General features: G+C 42.4%; 1 protein-coding gene across 1 annotated transcript in view; it reads right to left on the bottom strand.

Annotated features, from left to right (window-relative positions):
• The window catches only part of SLC25A26 (solute carrier family 25 member 26), a gene marked incomplete at both ends in the record, with an annotated part of 81505 nt that overhangs the window by 18506 nt on the left and 43544 nt on the right, over nt 1–19455 (bottom strand). The window contains one exon of the mRNA XM_079540255.1: nt 5548–5592. Coding sequence (XP_079396381.1) covers nt 5548–5592 — 45 coding nt within the window. The remainder of the gene's footprint in view (nt 1–5547; nt 5593–19455) is intronic.

Here is a 19455-nt window from a genome sequence, read left to right as displayed (position 1 = left end):
AACACAGCTCCAGGAAATCACTTCAAAGCTAGGCCAGCTTTCCTTGAGCGTACCCACTGCTGCTACCTGCTAGTAAATAGGTGTTTCACACAGACTTGTGTGAGTACACTACAGGGAAGAATACAAACTTCTTTTAAGATTCCTCAACAGGAAAAGGCGCCCGAGTCAAGAGGTGAACCCTCTGCACTGATCATTTCTATATTCTACTAAACGTCACTGGCAAGCTTGGAGATTTCTAGAGAGCTCCTTGTGGTACAGGCACAACCAAGAGCATCACAATCTGGCTCTGTATCTACAGACTGCATGGGTCTGTTTTACTTCTGCTGTTTTAAAGGCTGCATTGATGATCCAAGGCCATGCCAGTTTCTAAAACGTGTCTGCAGTGCTGTAAGTAAGGACTGCATTTGTTCCTTCCTTTTTGGTGCAGATGGCGTAGAGCATTCCTTCGACTTTGCTTAAAGACTGTGTGAATGACACTTATTGTGACACTAATAAAGCGAGGGCTGTTTGCTGAACAGCTGTTGGGGACATTGTTCTTTTGTGAGAAAAATGCAGCCGTTATGCTTATGGCATGCACACGCAGCGCTGGCTGCAAATTACATCACGCCTTGAAATGCTGCCGTGGAGCATCTGTTTTCCTGATACAGCACCTAAGCAAATGGCAGACACGTTAGTGGTATTTAACGATTAGGACTTAATCCCTAAATCAGCCCGATCGTTACTCAAAGAGCAAGAAAGGCATGGTAGAACACTTACTACACTGCCTGCAAGGAAATAGGTTTAAAGCTGGGCCTGGTTTCATTTACTCTTGACCTACATGCAGCTGAATGCAGCAGAAAAGAAACTCTCAACTACTCCAGGAGAAAATGGAAAGCTGTCACCTACCTGCAGAGCAGGGAAAACCATTTTGGGCCCAGTTTGGCTACATTCCTTTGTTTTCTACTGATTCTGTTAAACAGCACCAGATTTGATTATAAATTTTAGGAGGGAAATAGCATGCAGTTTATTGTTTCAATAGTCAAGTTATAAACACGTCTTATTGCTGAGGTAGAAGCATTCTACCAGCTGCCAGGGTAGAAGCATTCTGTACATTTCTCTTTCCTATCAACTTTAAAAATCAGGGGCAATGAAGCTCCAGTTGGTCCTTGCCTCACAGAAACCAGTGAGCAGTGCCTGCACAGCTTGCTCTGAGGTCTGCCTGCACTGACAGCTATGAGCAGGACTGAGCCCTCTCTCACAACCTGATCTGTTCACTGAGAACCAGTCCCCAGGATTTGAGCTCTCTGGAGCAGGGAACCAAAGGGATGAAGCAGATGAGCACATGTACCACTGCCTTCACTCAGATCGATAATCCAGTCCGTCAGCAGAATTCCCAAGCTTTGCTCACTCCCAACACAAGTGCCTTGTGCCTGGAAAGAGCTGAACCTGGATAGAAAACAAGGGACCTTGTCCATCACAGGGGCAAAAAGCAGCTTAGGAACAACACAAAAACTGTTCTGACCCAACCACCCTTCTGCTACCACTCAGATTCATAGGAATGGATGGACTCTCCCCATTCTCTTCATTGTCAGACCCCACTTATCAGGGGGAGATGTGCCTGTGTGTACTTCGCAAACAGTTCTCTTTGCCTGAAGCCATCCAAGCATTCCTCTGCATCTTCAGGAACTTAGCTTGCTATCACATACTAGCATGGCCATTATAGAACCCCACAGAAGAGATCTGCTCATGCACTGCAGCTTCCTCTCTCTCACTGCTGCCTCTCAAGGTGCAACATGGTTCTGTACAACACCTGCCAATGTGCGAGATTACAGATTTGAGAAAACTATCTTAAGGCAAAAGTCAAAAAACACGAGTTCACCACAGCTGCAGAAAGTCTCAGGGCTTTGGGTACCAAACAGCATAGAGACTGAAAGGGAAATCCTGGCCACATTCAGCACAGTCAGTGCATGTGCCCCACAGGTCCCAGGGCAGCGGAGCAGCACAGGCTGTGACAGCTCTCCTGGGAGGCTGCCTGTCTGCCAGGGTTCTCTGGCACATGCAGATGACAGTGTGAAATCAGCCTGACCTTGATGTTATGAAGTCTTAGCAACACGCAAATATCTCATCTCTGGATGTGCCTGATGAAAAACAAAAGATTCCCAGGATACTAGGTCTGTTTTCTCTCATTAAAACAAAAACCAAACGAACAAATAGAAACTTATTTTCCCAGTCTATTCATTTGAGACCTATGTATTTCTGTCCTGTCTGTTCCTTCCCTCTTCACTGACCACCAGACCCTTCTCTTCAGACAATACATTAGGTCTATAAAGAAAGCATTCTTCGTTTACAGCTGCATTGGAGCAATTTCCTAGTGGCTCTGAAGTGCAGCCAAGATGCAGAAACATAAAACCCAAGAGGGCTCAGTCTCATTCCACCTGAGAAGGGTTTATCTTACACACAGCACTGTTCTCCTAGGGAGCAGATCATTTCCACTCAGCCATAAATAGCAGGCTTTTTTGACAAGATGTTGCTGGGCTGAAAACTAGCCAGCAGTGCTCTATTCTGCTGCTTTGTTTTTAAACCCTATTTTGTTGGAAAGCACAAAAACAAACAAACAAACCTGATGCTCCATATATCTGCAGTAGCCCCACAACAGAAACTATAGTTGTCATTTTTCTCAGTTAGGTCTCAATGAAGAGAAAATATGTACTTAAGTGCAATATGGAACAAGTGATAAATCTTTAATGTGCTGTTGGTAGGTGCTCAGACATGATGGTTAGAAGTACTGAATAAAACACCCCACAGAGTAGATTAGAAAGCAATACAGAAAGCATGAACTCCACATTGCTAGAGACATCTGAGCAAATCAAGCATTAACATTAATTGTCTATTGTTTCTAAATTGCGTTCACCTGTATTACTGGAAGCAAACTTGTGTTTGAAGCAACATCTATTCCTTGCTAATTTCTGCAATACTGCCTTGTCAGCACCAACAGTGTAACCAACCTGTTTTGTGATCCATACAGGGATCTCTTTTTTTCTATCTTTAAACCAGTACATGGCATGCAAGTTAACTCTCACAGAGGACAGCTGGTCCACATTCACAGACAAAAGAAAACTGCATGTATATTATGTGGCTAAAGCCAACTGGGAGTATAAAGAATAATCACTGCAGCTTAAAGCAAAGCAGATACAGAAAATGGGATACAGCCACTTCATTGCTGCCTACCACCAGGCCTTATTAGGCTTCTTTAAGCTTAATACTGTGCTGCTAGATGCAGAGCACTTTACTCTGGAAGGAAAAGAAAGATGATATTCTTCCATGTGCTCACTAACTTTTCTTTATAGTGGAAAGCTACTTTTCATTATTTTTATGCTAATCAGCTTGTTTGGGGAATTGTAAGATTGAGCTTATTGTCCATCAGCTTGTACAACTTTGTTCTAATGGCTTTTAAAATCATTCATCTGCAGCACTTGTTCCGTGCTGCTCTGTAACGATCCACAGACATCACACCCAACTACTCCTTACTCCACTTAATTTCCAAAGTAACTCCACTGACGCAGTCCCTCAGACAGTGTCTTCAGTTAGCTCTTGTATATTTAGATTTTGCACCATTTGTCTCTTGTTCTTCATGCTCCTATTCCTCCTCCTTGCTCCTCATGCTTCTTAATTACTGCTTCCTCATGCTCCTTTCAAAGCACCCACAAGAAGCCCTGCACTGAATCACACTGCTATTGATGCTACAAGCTGATCCCACCAGCTAATGAGGCCATAATGATTTTTCTCCTTTGTTTTACTGTCACGGTAAGAGCTTAATTCAGATGAACAAAATGTATTCTGCCCTCACTGCCTGCTGGCTTTGATGTGACAAACCTTGTGCTCTCTCCATGTGCTAAAGCCAAAATGACTGAAGCATGCAAGATTGATTTTTGCAGATTTCTGCTCCTGGTTCTGTGGGCAGAAGAATATATAGCAAATATATTGCAGCACATTAAACTAACCCAGCTTGGTTTCTCTTCAGGCCTGCACTGACCTCTTTAGATTAAACATGATGTCTCCCATTTAAGTGACTCACTTTGGTAGCTAGCTGTTTTCAAACTGTCTCCTTCAAAGCAGACATTTAAACAACACATTTTACTTCTACAGCTATGTGGACATTTATTAAAACAACTCTGCATTCTGAAAACAAATGCATGATGTCGCTGTTTTATGTGGTTTGGGAGAGAACACTGCACTTTTTCTCTCTAAGCACTGCAGCCTCTTGCTCCCAACTTCACTAACCATTAGCAGCTCGTGCCAGCAGCGCTGCAAGGAGCTTACAGAAAGTGATTTTGAGACACTAGCTGAGAAACAGATTCCTAATAAGGCAGCCAGAGCTGCCCTGCATCAGGGAGCAATGCCCAGAGCTCACCAAGCACCTGCAGAGCCAGCTGCAGGAAAGGTCTTGATGTCTTTTGTGCTCCTCCTATCCGTAGAGTCCTCACCACATCTGCTTCCCTGAAACTTCTATATGCAAACGTTCCCACTGTGGACTCTGTCCCAGGAATGACCCAAGCTATTGACATGAAGCAGGAGCTCCCAAATAAGCACACACACACTGAGAACACAAGCCCTCCTTCCTAAATAGAAGCACCAAGGGGCAAGGAACATCATCACCGGCTCCCATCCTTCCCAGAACTTCTTCCCAGTTTGGGTCTCAGTGCCAAGCTCTCTCAGAAGTTCAGTACCCTTAACAAGAAGAACATCACTCTCTTTTCAGTTCCCCTCTTATAAATGATATATTTTGCTACACTGATTTTCACAATCTGCAATAATTTTCTATGCTTCCAATCCAGGATCTCAAAGCACCTAAAAAACCCCATCTCTGCTTCATCCTCCTGCAGTGAGGACCATACCATCATTACCATTTAAAGGAAAAACAGAGGGGTGGAGAAACTACACTTCAAATTCAGCTCTGTGCTCAGAAAAACAGACCATGACTCTGTCCATGATAAACAAAGCAACCAGCTGGGGGGAGAACAGTGAGTGCATCATTCTGAAAGACTGCACTATTAAACTATCATCCAACCGATACCTTCTTTAAATGACCTCTGAAATAACGTACACACAGCCAATCAAAACAGCACGTCAGCGATGTACTGAGTCTCTCCCTGTTCACAAAAACAGGCTCAATCAGCCTTCTCTGTATCATTTGCAATTTCCTGTTACCTCAATGAGCAAAATGCTAAAAAAGTTTAAATAAAATAAAAAATAAACCAGAATAAAATAAATCACACAACACAGATGGTTCCCACTCTATTTCAATCAATAAAAACAGTCAGAGCAGCAGATTAGATTTCTGGAATGCTGGGGACTAGAATTTAGACTGCATGCCACATATCCATGGTGAGATGCTCCCTGTTGCTTTTCAAATATCTAAGCAAATGATCTTAACATGCACAGGTAGGTCAGTACCCACTTATTGATCCTTGGATGTGCCCGTAATTGTGATAATCAAGTTAGACATGTTACCACGGAAAGCCTTTGTGAGCTGTATAACTTACATTTCTATAACTAAAGAGGACTTACCTTTAAGAACTCCCAGAGGGGAAACTGTACCAGAGAGAAGGGAATCTGGTGAGGCGGGAATAGAGAAAAACAACAACATAATGTTACAAAAGCAAATTAGGTTGGCATGTTCCTCAGTCAGCCAAATTAGTAACAGTTATTGTTCACTTGGTGAACTGCAGCTTATTACATTTACAAATCTTTAAGGATACTTTATGCACTCTGCCATTAAGCGACCAGTTTCACTAAAGCAGCTCTACTTTGTTTATCACGCTCCCTGCTGAGAGGTTAATGCATTGTAACCAGGGTGGCCTAGAAGAGCAGTAAGCAGTGTGATCCAGTGCAGGGACATTCTCGGTTTGATGCTCCGCCAAGAAAGCCATAAGGATGCCTCAAGCAACGTGCTGCCAAGGCCAGGAACACAGCCTGTCAGAAAGACACCTTCAGTAATGTGCACTCACACGGTGCTGCACACAGTAATGCTCTGCCCAGCTGCCCAGAGCTTGGCAGGTCGGGCACCAGCTGCAGAGAGAAACTTTTTGGAGCATCTCTCACTGAGCTCACATTAACAAGCTCTCTTGAAAATTCCAAGCAGGTAATGAAGAGCTACCAAACCCAACCAAGACCCAAGAGGAAAGCTCCCTGTTTCACTTCTTATCAGCTGTAAGAAAAGGTTCTTCTGCCCAACAGCTTGCATCTCTACCTCATTCCTCCTGCAGTGCCTGTGCATTTACAGCTCTTGCCCCAATAAACGCTTTGGGACTAACTCAACACAGAGGTAAAAAATAAACATACTGCTCCCTCAGCTCTGCAGCCTCTGGGAGGTGCCTCCACATCTCCCCCTTCCCCAGAAATGATGCATGTTGAGTTAGCTTCCTCCTTTTCTTTCTTTTTTTTTTTTTTTTTTGTATTTTCTGCACCATTTTGCTTGTCTCAAGGCATTTAAGCACCTTTTGCCATGAAAAGTAGCAGACAGTCAAAATGGATCAGACTCAGTTAATACATAACTGATGGTATTTTTAACATCAGCAATATGAGGTTAAAAACATTCACTGCAGAGATACGAGCAGCTTATTAAATCTGAATTCAGGCTACACAAAGGAATCCGAAACAGTACATCTATTCAACATCACAAGAATTGAAGAGTACTGTCTCCTTCCCCGTGTTGCAACTAATGATTAATAAATGAGTCTATTAAGTTAATCTGCCAGGCAAAACTAAGCTTGACAGACACCTGCCACAGAAATTTGTTATCTATTCAGGCAGGAAATGGCAGTGAGAAGAAATCAATGTCATTGCTGTACATTGAGCTGACAAACTGAAATCTCAGAGGAAGTTTGTCATCTTGAACAATGAGCAGTATCCCTGGTGGCATCCCAAAGCCCCACAAGAAAGGTCAGGCACGGTTCTTATTTATCAGAGCCTTGAAACTCAACTAGAGCAATTAAATTTCATTTTTAGTACTGGGTGAAAAAGTCCAGCTATTTGACAGTAATGTGTGGTAATATATTTATGAGAAGATATATGTATATCCACATGCTGCTACATCATTGTTGAATTTGAGTTAAATGGCACGATTTCTTTGCAATGTAAAATGAAAAGCAAGAGAATACTCTGTTACATAGGCCAAAAAATAGAAAAAAGAGAAACAATACCCACTACATTTGCTTCAAATTTGTTAAAGAAGAGAAAAGGAAACGCTCTATATCCAGCTGCACTCCAAACAAAACAAGCTTTCAAATGCTGTCTCAAAGTTTTGCTTTGAATGAGTGGTAAAATTACGCAGCTATTAATAAGACAAGGGAAGCTTTTGACAGGAAGCCCTCTTTTATCTCCATCATTAGCCAGAAGCATTCCAACCAAAAGGAAGTTCTTCACGACTGCTGTTTGATTTTCAGTGTTAATGGCGCTTGCCTTCTATGTCCCGGTCAGGGGGAATCAGACCTGGACAAGAATTGCCAGTTCCCCCCTTCCCCATAAGTGGCTGTGACATTCAGGCATCCAGAACGCCTGGGAAGGTTTCAGAGGCAGGTCAGTGGGATCCAGACAGCCACAGGGCTCCATCCTAAGCTGTCTGAAAGATAAGCACCTAAACATCACAAATCACACTTCAGCAGAATTTGAAAACTTGCAAAAATAAGCAACCAAAGAAACACCACAAGCGAAGACAGACCCCTGCCTCCATCAAGATCCTAGCAAGAGACATTGTGCAGTTCTTGGGGGTCAAAGTCTCTATTCCAGCTTGTTTGACAGCATCTCAACAACAAAACCCACACAAGCAATTTCATGGGGAAATGGAACTAAAGGGAGCCTGGCTTCCTGCAGCATTGTTTTTGTCATCAGATTCTCTGAAGCCAAATAGTTCACAAGCTGGGTTCAGTGAACTTCCTGGGGCTGGGACCTCCATCATTTCTCTCTCAACATCTATTCCAGCATATCACTGAACAGTTCACATTGCAAGCCTTCTCCCAAACTCCACCATCACCTCTGTTCTGCCCTCACATGCCTAACTTCAAGAAACCCAAAGGAACTGAAATTCACGTGCCTCTTGGCCATGTTTCTGTGGCCAATGCATCCTACTGGGCAGGAAGCAGCCACAGGCCGTGCACCGCAGGGTGTTTGGGTGAGCATACACCCTGTTTGCATAAGGCTCGTTTCCCTTAGAAGCCCAGACTAAACAGCCCGCACCCAGAAGCAGCATTAATGTATGCAAAAAGAAACAGCTCCATAAGGGTAACTAACCCAACTATGAAAAAGCCTTCGGATGCCTTTCAGCTACTCCTCTACCATGACGGACGTGATAAAATCTCATTTTGAGATGCTTCTTAATTTGAACATCTACAGCATTTGTCATTTGATTCCTTTTCACATTCTGCTTTTTAAAAGAAAAGCTCTTCAGCAATGAACAGAATCACACCCTGCCAGGCAGCGATATTTATGCCTGAAATAGGCTAAGGCAACAATAAAAATGTGGTCCACACATGTGGGTAGCTTTCTGGCAGCAAATATGAAACCCTGGCGAGCTCCACCAACATCTGATTCGACGTTAATATAAAATAGACAAGAGAGTACCAGTTCTCATGTCTGGCCTAATGTTATATAACCTCTCTGTTTGTTCAGCAGAGTCAAATCTTACACCAGAAAAAATAAAAATGCTTCGAGCTCTCAAACAGCTGTAAATCATTCTTCTGAAGTGTTTTATAGGTTAGTGAAATTGTCAGTTACTCCGGTCCTGGTGTTCCTTAGCACTCGATAGCTAACTTAATGTAATTAATGTTGCAGATTCTTATTTTTATAGATTCACTTAATTCCTCTGATACAAATGGTTTTCTAAGATTATTTTTTAGTAAGTTACTTCTAGAAAGATTTACATGTCACAGCCAGAGCAACAGGTACACAGATCTCCACTTCTAAAAAAAAATATCAACCTGCCTGCAAGCACTTAAGATATCATAGAGCAAAAGAAATCCCACTAAATACTGCTTAATAAAATACGAGAAATTTAAGAGGGAACTTAAAGATAGTACCATAGAAATGCATCAATACAGACAACTGGTAGTGGTAATACTCTTTGTAACTAAACCACAACATTTTATAGAATTTAGAATTCTCCCATTCAATAGCTGATGCTAAACTGCAAGCTGACATCGTCTGCTAGGAAACACAGCAGCCAGAGAGCAGGGAGAGCATGCTGAAGGATGGGCAATGAAAAGAAAGTTGAGGGTGGAGAGGAAGGAATGAAAAGAAGAAAAAAAAACCTCATTAGCCCCTTCAAAACTGGGATTCCCTGCAAAATATGAGAATTCTTTCACATAAAGAGGAAACAGATGTCCATGGCTGGAATTTGCATGTGGCTTTATTCTCTTCTAGGATACAATAAAACTACTCTTCTTCCCATCCTCCGAGCTAGAAATTAAACAGTGGCATGTCATGCAGAGTCCAGCTGTGCTTTCTACCTCCAATCTTTATTAGCAATATATTTAAAAACAAGAAGGAAACAGAGAAAGAAAGAGAGAAACAAGAAAATCGTAAGAAATGAAAAGCTATGTGGTATGCATTCTCAAAACAAAATAAAAACTACAGATGTTCTCACTAATCTGCGGCACATGTTTGTTTATTCAGGTTTTCTCTGCCTCCAGTTCAGCAGGGCCTTGCTCTCCAGAAGAGCTATCTGTTTTTACAAATGTTAGAGTAAATACTGGAGGAGACACTGGCATAAGCAGCCAGAGGAAGAAGCAGGCTCACCTTGCAGGAGCTTTCTCAAAGCCCCTGGGGAACTGTACCTCTGTCCCAGAAACTCTTTCACCAATGCCTACGCTGTTCCCTATATTAACAGGGACAGGAGAAAAATCAGCAGTTATGAAGAGGATTTGGACAGTGCTGATAGCACAAAGGCAATGGCAGGAACATCTGCTCGTTCCAGGGAGAAAGTTCTGCAGTCACCACTGCACAGCTCTCACACTTGCACCTAATCTGTCACTCGCGAGCACTTTTATGAGGCTCATAGAGATGCTATCACTGCTGAGCCCTGCGTTTATGAGGAGTGCTGCAGCACAGTGCCTGAGCTGCACGCGCCAGCCTGCAGCTATCCCACTGCAATTGCAGAGAAAATAATGACAACAACAACCCACTTCTGAGTAGGAAAAAAAATATTTTTCAAGGATACATAAACTGCAAATTTCGGATCAATTTTTCATTTACTCAAGTCCTTCCTACGTTCCCTTTTTTCTTTTTTAATCTTTTTTTTTTTTTTACGCAGGTTACAGATGAGCAAAATAACCCTGTCTGCTCACAGAGGTCAATACCAACAAATTTCAACAAATAATCACAGCAAATCAACCTCTGGATTTTGTCTTCTCTTATAATTCTTCACACACTTACTTGCCCAGTACATCTGGATTATGATAAACTGGTATTTCAACTAGAAATACACTTTCCCCATAACACAACTTGAGAAGATAGCATGAAATAAGGTAAGCCCCTCCTTTGCTCATGTCAGAGACCATAGCAATTGGCACGGCTACATACAGCATGGCACAAAGACCTGCAGCATTCTGTAGGGCTGCCTGGAGGCAAAGACACAGAGGAGCTCAACACAGCCATCTTCAGGAGTGTCATGAAGCTGATGAAGTCAACTTCTTTCCTTGCAAACCCTCAATGAATACTGCTTTCCAAACCCTGCTTGATAAATTGCAGGCTCCACAAGGAACCTAATGAAGGTAATTTGTAATCCCAACGTGAATGAAAGGCTGTCAGAGCCATCAGCTCTGTTCCTGTAGCTCTGAGAGATGAAACGAATGAGCATAGTGAAAGAACAACAATGTTATCAGCTAAGTAAATGGTGGAGAGCTCTGTTAATAAACACTGATGCAAAGAGAAACAAGTCTTCAAGCAAATGACACCACTGGTAGAACAGTGACCAGAGAAGATCTTCTCTTGCTTGTGTTCCTCAAAGAGACAAAGCAGAACGTGATTTCCACACACAACATTTTCCTATGAAACTGCACAAACCAAAGAGTGGTGGGTGCCCTGGGGGAAATCAGAAGTAAAGTTCTCAAACTCCATTTGCAAGAATAGTTCACAACTCTTTGGGCTGCACATGTTGCTCTGACACACTGGAGGGGCAAAGGAACTGCATTTAGGAACTTCAGACCCAGCAGAGCCCAGGGAATCACTGAAACAAAGGCTGCAGCTGATGAACCAGCAGCACCTGAGGTAGTCTGCAGTTCTCTCACTTTCAGGCAAATAACATTAACCCTGCTTGAGCTGTGAGCCCTCAATGGGAAGAAATACAAAATTCCTGAATGATAATCATCATTTTGATTCAACCACCCACCATCCCTCTAATTAACATTTGCACCTCGCTTCCTCTGGCTCTCCAGCTCTAAAAACAAATTAGCTCCACTCACACCTGGCCTATTCTGAGACAAAACACGTTGAGTCCCCACTGGGTCACTTTATATGGTTACAAGCCATTATTCAGTGATGCCTTATAGAGCTCTATGACACAACCTCCCATACAATCAGATTTTCTTTTAAGCAGCACTGCACACCTGTTATAAGAGCAACACAAAAAGGGCACTCTGTAGAGACAAAAAAGTACATAAGTTTTTATAAATAGAAAATTCTATCCAGTTTTCCCTCCACAAGAAAAAAAAAGTCTGACAGTACAAAAAAAAAAAAAAAGCTGTTCTGGAGAGGCAATGTTGATTAGGGAAGGAGAAAGACACAGCCAGAGATCTGGCATAACTGCATGTTCCCAGCACATGGAAAAAAAGAGAAGCACTGAGGCAGATGCACAAACTCAATGCAAGATGGATTGATTTAAGAGAGCCTGATGATCACAGAGCACTAACTTTTCACACGCGTGAGACAGACCATCAGCTAGCTATTGAAGGCTCCTTCCTCAAAGAAACAATATTAACAGCCTTCAAAATCCCTTTCGCAACCCCTTCTTTGCTGGGAAGACAGAACAACTATTAGAAATTGTATAACACAGGGCATGTAAGTTGATCTTATTGGACTTCAAACAAGAGCTGGGCTGAGTAGGCTCTGAATTGGCAAATAATATCCATGTTCTCCCACCCTCCAACAAAGAAGTACTAAAGAAGACACTCGTTTTGCTATTCCTTCTCAAAAACAGCATAGGGGAAAAAAATCCTCAACAAGAAAATGAATATGCTAGCATCAATTTGTACATGGTGTTTTCAAGGCACAGATAAAAATCTTATAGGATAAAAGATGAGTTTAGCAGCTCTAGAAGAATGAAGGTATTGTTTAACAGGAAGCAGATGTATGTCAGATGGCAAACTCATTAAAGTGTCCCATCGTTAAAGGAAACAGGATAACAATGAGCCATCTGAAAAAACCTGAACTGATCAGGAAATATACAAGCCGCAGCTAATCTCCTATTTATTGGTAGGTAATGCCTTTAAGTCATGCACATGCATTGAGTTTAGGACCATGAAGGGCTGATCTTTGTTCTCATGAAAAAAAAAAAACCCACGTAGGAGCAGAACCCCAGAGCTTGGGGCACAGCACTTCTGCAAAAGTCTGCTGAGGAAAAACTTGAACATTTGGAGAAACTATTACATAAATACGTGGGTACCCACACACACACACACACCTGGTTGTGTGCTGCTGACAGCAGAGCACTCCGTTCCATAACTCTGAAGATATTTTAATGTTCATTTTACATACGTGTAATGTTTTTAATGTGATTATCATTACAAAAGTGCCTGATAAAGAGGCAACTATCAAGTGAGATCCCCCAAGTACAGATATACAAAAATCTAATTCAAAAATAATATACATATAGGAAGAAATAACTGCCAGATTTTCAGTATCACACAACAGAACAGTTTCCAAAGCGAGAAACAAGGACTGAAGCACCAGGAATTAAACAAGCAGTTTGTCTGATTCATAAGGCAGGTGGATCTGCAGAGAGGAGGGAGAGCATTGCTTCATCCAGCAAATATTCCATCAAATAAACTTGACAACAGTGCAGCTGTAATTGCACTGACATCAGCGTAGGAACTCTTGTCCTCAGAGTAAGAGCTACAAAAAAAAATCAACAAGCTGGAAAGAAACATGTGTTTCTCCCTTCCTGGACCTATCTCAGCCTATTGGAGTTTTGTTACAAATGTCTCGTTACTACATTATGATTACAGATATAACACAGCAGCTCTTTTTTTTTTTTTTTTAAATAAAAAAATAAATACATCCCTCACCAGGAGATTTTGGAATGTAACTAAAAACAACTCCAAGGGAAAATCCATCTCTTTCTCCACACATAAGCCTGATCCAAAGTTCACCGGAATCACTGGGAAATTCGTACGTGTGGCTTCAAGATGTTTTGGATCAGCTCTGTGCTCATGATGGAGGACAGAGGTTGGGCTGATGCAAGGGTTCTGGCACACAGAACGAGGACCAACCAATTCAGGTACCCTCGTGTCCCTCTCAGGATGCAGAGGGTCATGGTGTCAGGACCATGTGGGGATGTGCAGGAAGCTACAGCAGTCCTCCTACACTGCAGTTGAGCCCAAACTGCACATTTAAACACAACTTAAAGTGCCCATAAAATCAACGTTAGCTAAGCATAGTCTTCTGAATGTTCTACCCAATGTAAAATCTGGTGTCTTGCTGCATCAATAGCCCTGATGATCTGGTAAACACACACCTGCTTATTTGACTTTTGTAGGGAAAAGAAAAAAAAAAAAGATAGAACAAAAGAATATGCTATAAACAAAACAACCTGCAGATACTATGAGAAAATTAGTCCATTCAGGATAGTGCAAAAACAGCACTAAAGAACAGCTACTGGAAAGGAACAGCTTCCTTCTCCAAAGTGTCTGACCCACACAGCACTGTTCATCTATCTTACACCATTATCTCCATCGTGTGGCAGAGAGAAAAAACGCAGATCAGCATTAAATTTACGAAATGCTACTCACTCCTTCTTCTTCTTCATTCATTTATTTAATAAGTAATAGTGCTGCTTTAGCCTCACCACAAGACATGGTCCTGTACAAGTTACCAGCAGAGTGACTTGTCTGTGTTATATCTGTGTTGCACTGGGAGTCCTGTTAGCTTATGACAGTGGTCTCATCCAGTCTTTATGTATTAAAGCACAAGCTTTCCTGAACTGCACCTACAGCCCCACCAACTTCAGCCTGATTCTACATTACAAAAAAAACTAACTTAAAATCCATTACAGTGAACTGAAAAATCTCCATAGGCACTTGACCAAACCCAAACGAACAGCTAGATGATGCACGGACAGACACAGGAAGAACTGCTCCCTCATTATTATTATTTTTTTTTTTTACCCTCTATAAATTTTGTTGACAGTTTAACCAATTCTGCAGAGCTGTAACTGCTCAGGCAGGAAGCCCCAGACGCAGAGCTCCGTGCCGATGCTGCGAGCAGAGCTGCCCCAGCCTGCAGCAGCTGCACGGCCACAGGGACCACACGCTCCCTGCCAGGTGCAGGCTCGCACAGTGCACGGCACTGGGGCCCTGGGAAGTCAGCGTGCAGCCCCCAGCTTCCTGCCTGCAGCGAGCTGGGAAAGGACTGGGGAAGAGGCTGCACGCGGGAACCCAGCGCATAGGGAGGATTTGCTTTCAAGAACCTCTCGCAGCTTCCTCACAAGCATCTAACGCTGCTTGCACAGCTCACAATCACTGTAAGGCAGTGGGAATCAAACATCTTCCTAAGCATCACTCTCAATGATCTAATTCATTCGTGGAGACGATGCTTTTAGAGTAAGCCTTTGAATTAATTTGCTTGTCTTCATACAGTCACCTTCTTTCCGTTTGCCTTGAGGATCTGTCATAACCACAACATTAAATCACAGAGCTAAACGCAAACGGCTTCTCATGTACGGCCGGCTGGACACCAGGACAGTGTGCCAAGCTCCCAGAGCATGGGAATGGGATCTGCGGGAACAAGGGCGCTTTTGGTGAGTGAGAACTGAACAACTGGAACATCTGTACGCCCTCAGACACGCACAAGCCTTCTTTTCTCCATTTGCTCACCCTGTTCACATACCCCAGCTACAGACTGGGGCTATCTTCAGAGCTGATGGGAACTGAGCTACAGAGCACGACAGCAGCTAACTCTTGTTCTCTGAAATGCTGTAATAGCTGTGATCAGCAAAGCAGACACTATTAAGATTCCGCTTCACCAGTATAAATCATCCCCTCCAAGCTTGGCAAAGCACTTAAGCACATGCTTAACTTTAACTATTGCTGAATAGGAACAATATTACACTTTAAAAACATTAAAGACCAAACAAGTTTTTAGGCTCCTCACTCTTCTTTACGCTCCCAACTTGCCATTAATCTAAAAGCTCCTCCTGAGCTGGAGCTGGGCCCAAGTGTTTTGTTGAACTAATGCCTAAGCAAAGTTTTCTGCTAGTTTGGTGCTGCAACCAATGTGACGAGCAAAGAAAAATGCCAAAGAAAACAGTCTAAACTTTTTTGTAGGTTACTCTGAATATACAGTGAAGAGCTGCAAATGACCTGGTATAACAAACACAGGGTAAGTGTAGGTAATGATGCACCAAGAGCTTTTCACACCACAACTGGGAGCAGAGAAATACCATAGAAGTGTGGGTGGAAGCACCAGGGCCCTGGAACAGGAACGGATGCCAGCACTCCAGCACGTTGTTCTTTATGCAGCATCTGCTGTGCTGATGGTCCCTTTAAGAAACCAACTTCTGCAGAAAACATTCACACCAAAAGGAGAAAGCCAAACTGCACACCCACTGCAGCACAGCCTCCTCCTGAGGGAAGGGAATAGGAAACGCTGTTCTTACAGCTTTAATTTGTTAAAGAGCTTTGTGCATCCAGAAGGTTCCACGAAGGCAGTTTATCTCGTTGGTTTTGCAGCCATGTCAAATGCCCATTTGCTGATCCTGCTGATGCAGGTACCTCCATAACACACGGGGTGCTGGGAGTTGTAACGCCTGTCATGGGCTCTGTGTGACACACAGCAGTGGATTGGATTGACAGATGTGATTTGAACCTCAGTCTTCACAACTGGTTTCCCGCTAAGGAATGGAACAGCAGCAGTGAAATAGTTTTCATGGTAACGGTCATTACAGAAAAATCAAACAAAAATGTGGGTTAGGGAAATAACCAGATATTCATTCACCACAAAGAATCTTGAGAAATTTTACCTTTTTAACGGAAAGTCTTTGAGTATCTGTCTGAGAAACCTGCCTCAAGGCAGTCTCCAGAACTGCAACTGCTCCTGCAGCAGCTGGACGCTTCCTTCTAGGGGTCAGCTCCAGATCCAGCAATACAGAGTTGGATTCAGTGATCCTTATGGGTCCCCTTTCAACATGGGATATTCTATCATTCTATTCTCCTTTCCTCCAGACACTGACATCTAACTGTCCAGATCAGCTCAATAAATCTGTCAGATGGCAGCTGAAAAAAAAGAACACTGATCCCAATTGAAAGATATGGTAACTCTGAAGTAGCACTGCACATATGTGGACTCAGAGAACTGGGCTCAAGAGGCAGTGTGGTACAGAAAAATTTAGAAGAAAATTAAGGACCAAAAAGAAGAGGAAAGAAAGCAAAGATTTACCTAATCTCATGCCAAATACCTTTTGCAGTGTAATGCTGAAACCTACTGGGTTGAAAAAGAACAAACTGCTGTTGGCAGATGACAGAACAGGATTTTTTCTAATGTGTGTAGGAAGCTGTTCATTACAATTCCCATAATGTTTCACACTCAACAAATTTTAATTACATTTTTCATTTGTCTTTGAAATCTTCAGAATGTTCTCTTTGCTTAAAACACAATTTTTATCTCACGGTAAGTACCAGTAGAGCACTTAATACAACCAAAATCTGAGGAAGTCCTAAGAGAGCAAAAATAAACCTTGACTTCCAATCAGAAGCTTTAATATTAGTATTTTTCTCTAAACCGTACCACCAAATGCTGATAATAGACTACAAGATCATGAAAGAGTCAAGAAACCCACAGAAGAGCGTGCTGGTTCTGTGCTCTAAAGCTCAATCAGCTTTAAATGCTCAGTTACCACAATGCCAGGAAATGAACTTGATTTGGAAGTCCTGCAGCATTTTCAGTGTTTTAGACCTACAACTAATCCGGAGAGGAAAGTAGGCTTCGAAAGTCATGCTTAAATGCCTATTAACTAAGAAGAAGAATCTGAAGCACAATGACACTGCTACTGTATATTTGTGTAGAGAGCAGTCACCACTTCCATCCTTCTCCCAAGCACTCAGCAAAATCCCTGCAACGCACTGAAATCTCTGTCCTCACAAGTGAAGGTTTGGCTCCTTACCTAACTGTTCCATTTCCATTTGAATCCAATGAAGCCAGGTTAAAGGCTGGAAGGCACCTGGGGGCCAGCTTCAGCCAGTTTACAGCCCAACAAGACTTTGGAGCACAGCCCAAGGAACAGGCAGTGCTGGTTGACTTTGTTCTCAGCTTTAAGCCAAGGCTGAGTTATTTCCCCACCACCATACCACAAGCAGTAGTGGCCATCCCAAAACAAGACCTCAGCACAACACATGCTGATAAAAATAAATAAATAAAAAGTGAAGAACTTGTGCCTTTGCATGCAACACATGGCGACCTGAAAAGATAAATTACAAAAGCCTTTACTGTGGCAGAATAGTTAATTACAATCACAATAAAATTCCACCTGTCAGCTCCAAAAGCACCCCACATGTAGAATTTACACAAGCTGAACTGGAGCTGATTCAGGGCATGTCATAACAGTTAGTCATTTCTGTACTGTGCACTGTTAAAATTGGCCTCAAGATGAATTGAGTGCCTGTAAAGGGTGACCATATTTCAAGCAAACCGGGACATGCTCAGCGTAGTTGGGCTGCCCCTTCAGCTGCATTCCTGACTGGTTAATTTTTGCCACTCGGTTTCATGAAAAATATTTCCAGTACACTTTCAAAAAATTCAGCAATCCAGTAAAAATAGTTGGTGGCAAAACTGCGGGAGGGGGGAGAAGAGCAGTGTTAGTTTACACTGAAAGGATTTTGCACAGCGTTACTTCAACTGACACTCCTAAGCAAAAGGCAAGAATCAAAATTATATTTTTGCTCACATAAATTGTCTGCAATCTGTCAGTGCCCACAAACTAAAATGCAGCATTTACAACCCAACAGCATCAAACGAGGGTTTTTCAGAATGACTGCTTTGTTCGTGTTGGTGATGCATTCCCACACATGCGATTTCTGGCGCTTGGAGACGACATTACGAGACCTTCAATCTAAGGGGCACTGTAAATAGTTACGCTCTTACATGCATTTTTCTCAGGGGGTTTTAATTCAAGAAATATCCTCACTGAGTGCAAGAATCTTGAATCAAGTCAGTGGCACCGAGCACCCTCATGCATTTGTAAGCGAACATAACTTTGGGCACACTAGTACAAGGGAAATAATCAGGCACAGCCCTCCCTAGAGGGCTAATGTGTACATTAGAGAAGTCAGTATGATACAAATGAACAGAAATCCTTCTGGGCTTCCTCTGAAATTAAAGCACCAATAATGCAAGATTAATACATAATAATGAGACTATTTTTTTCCATGTCACACAAACTACATGTATTATATCAGCCCACCACATACACTTTGAAGCCAGCAAATTACACTGTCAGCAACAAATATGTTTCAGATGTAGCAACTAAAACAGTCATTAGCGGCAATTTCACAGCGAAGGCTGCAGTGAAGCAGCCGCTACCTACATAACCAAATTAAATCTTCAGATGCTCTCACGCACAGCCCAGACACTTTTGTGACACCTTTTCAAAATGTATTTGCTTGATTTTGATGGTATTTTTGTCAACAATTCACTTTTAAAATGTGACTATTCTCATGCTGTGAGAATAGTCTGGATTCTGAGAGTCTGGATTCTCCTTATCTTCCCTTAATATTTCCTGATGTTAGCAATACCCACTTCACAAAATCCACCATTTTGATAGAGAAAGAGAAATTCAAATGGCCCACTGGGCAGCACAAGGTGTGTCATCGTCCAAGGGGGGCAAGGGCTTTTCTGGGGATAAGGTGTTACACAGGAAGTGGTGGGGAAGCAGCTATAATTCTGTTGCAGGTCACTTTTGTAACAAACAGTTCACATACAGCTGAAGATTTGCCCCAGGACTTGCAGAAATACGGCAGGGAAGGCAAATGCCATTGCTCAATTCACTCAAAAGAAATGCAGCACAGACACTTAAGTGCCACTTTGGTGACAGTTTACTCTTGACTGATAAATCATCTATACACCTGACACAGCTCATTTCATCCTTTCATGATAATTATAGTTTTAGAAGCACCATTTAAGGGGTGCAAATTAATTTCCAAATTCCACCTGCTGTCAAAGAGTGTATTTTATTAGGTGATTAATTACCTTCAAGAGCACTTTAGGAGACACCTT

This window comes from Tetrao urogallus (assembly GCF_951394365.1).
Source record: "Tetrao urogallus genome assembly, chromosome: 10".
NCBI lineage: Eukaryota > Metazoa > Chordata > Aves > Galliformes > Phasianidae > Tetrao > Tetrao urogallus.
The sequence above is the reverse complement of the archived record's forward strand: the minus strand, read 5'-3'. Positions and strand labels throughout refer to the sequence as shown.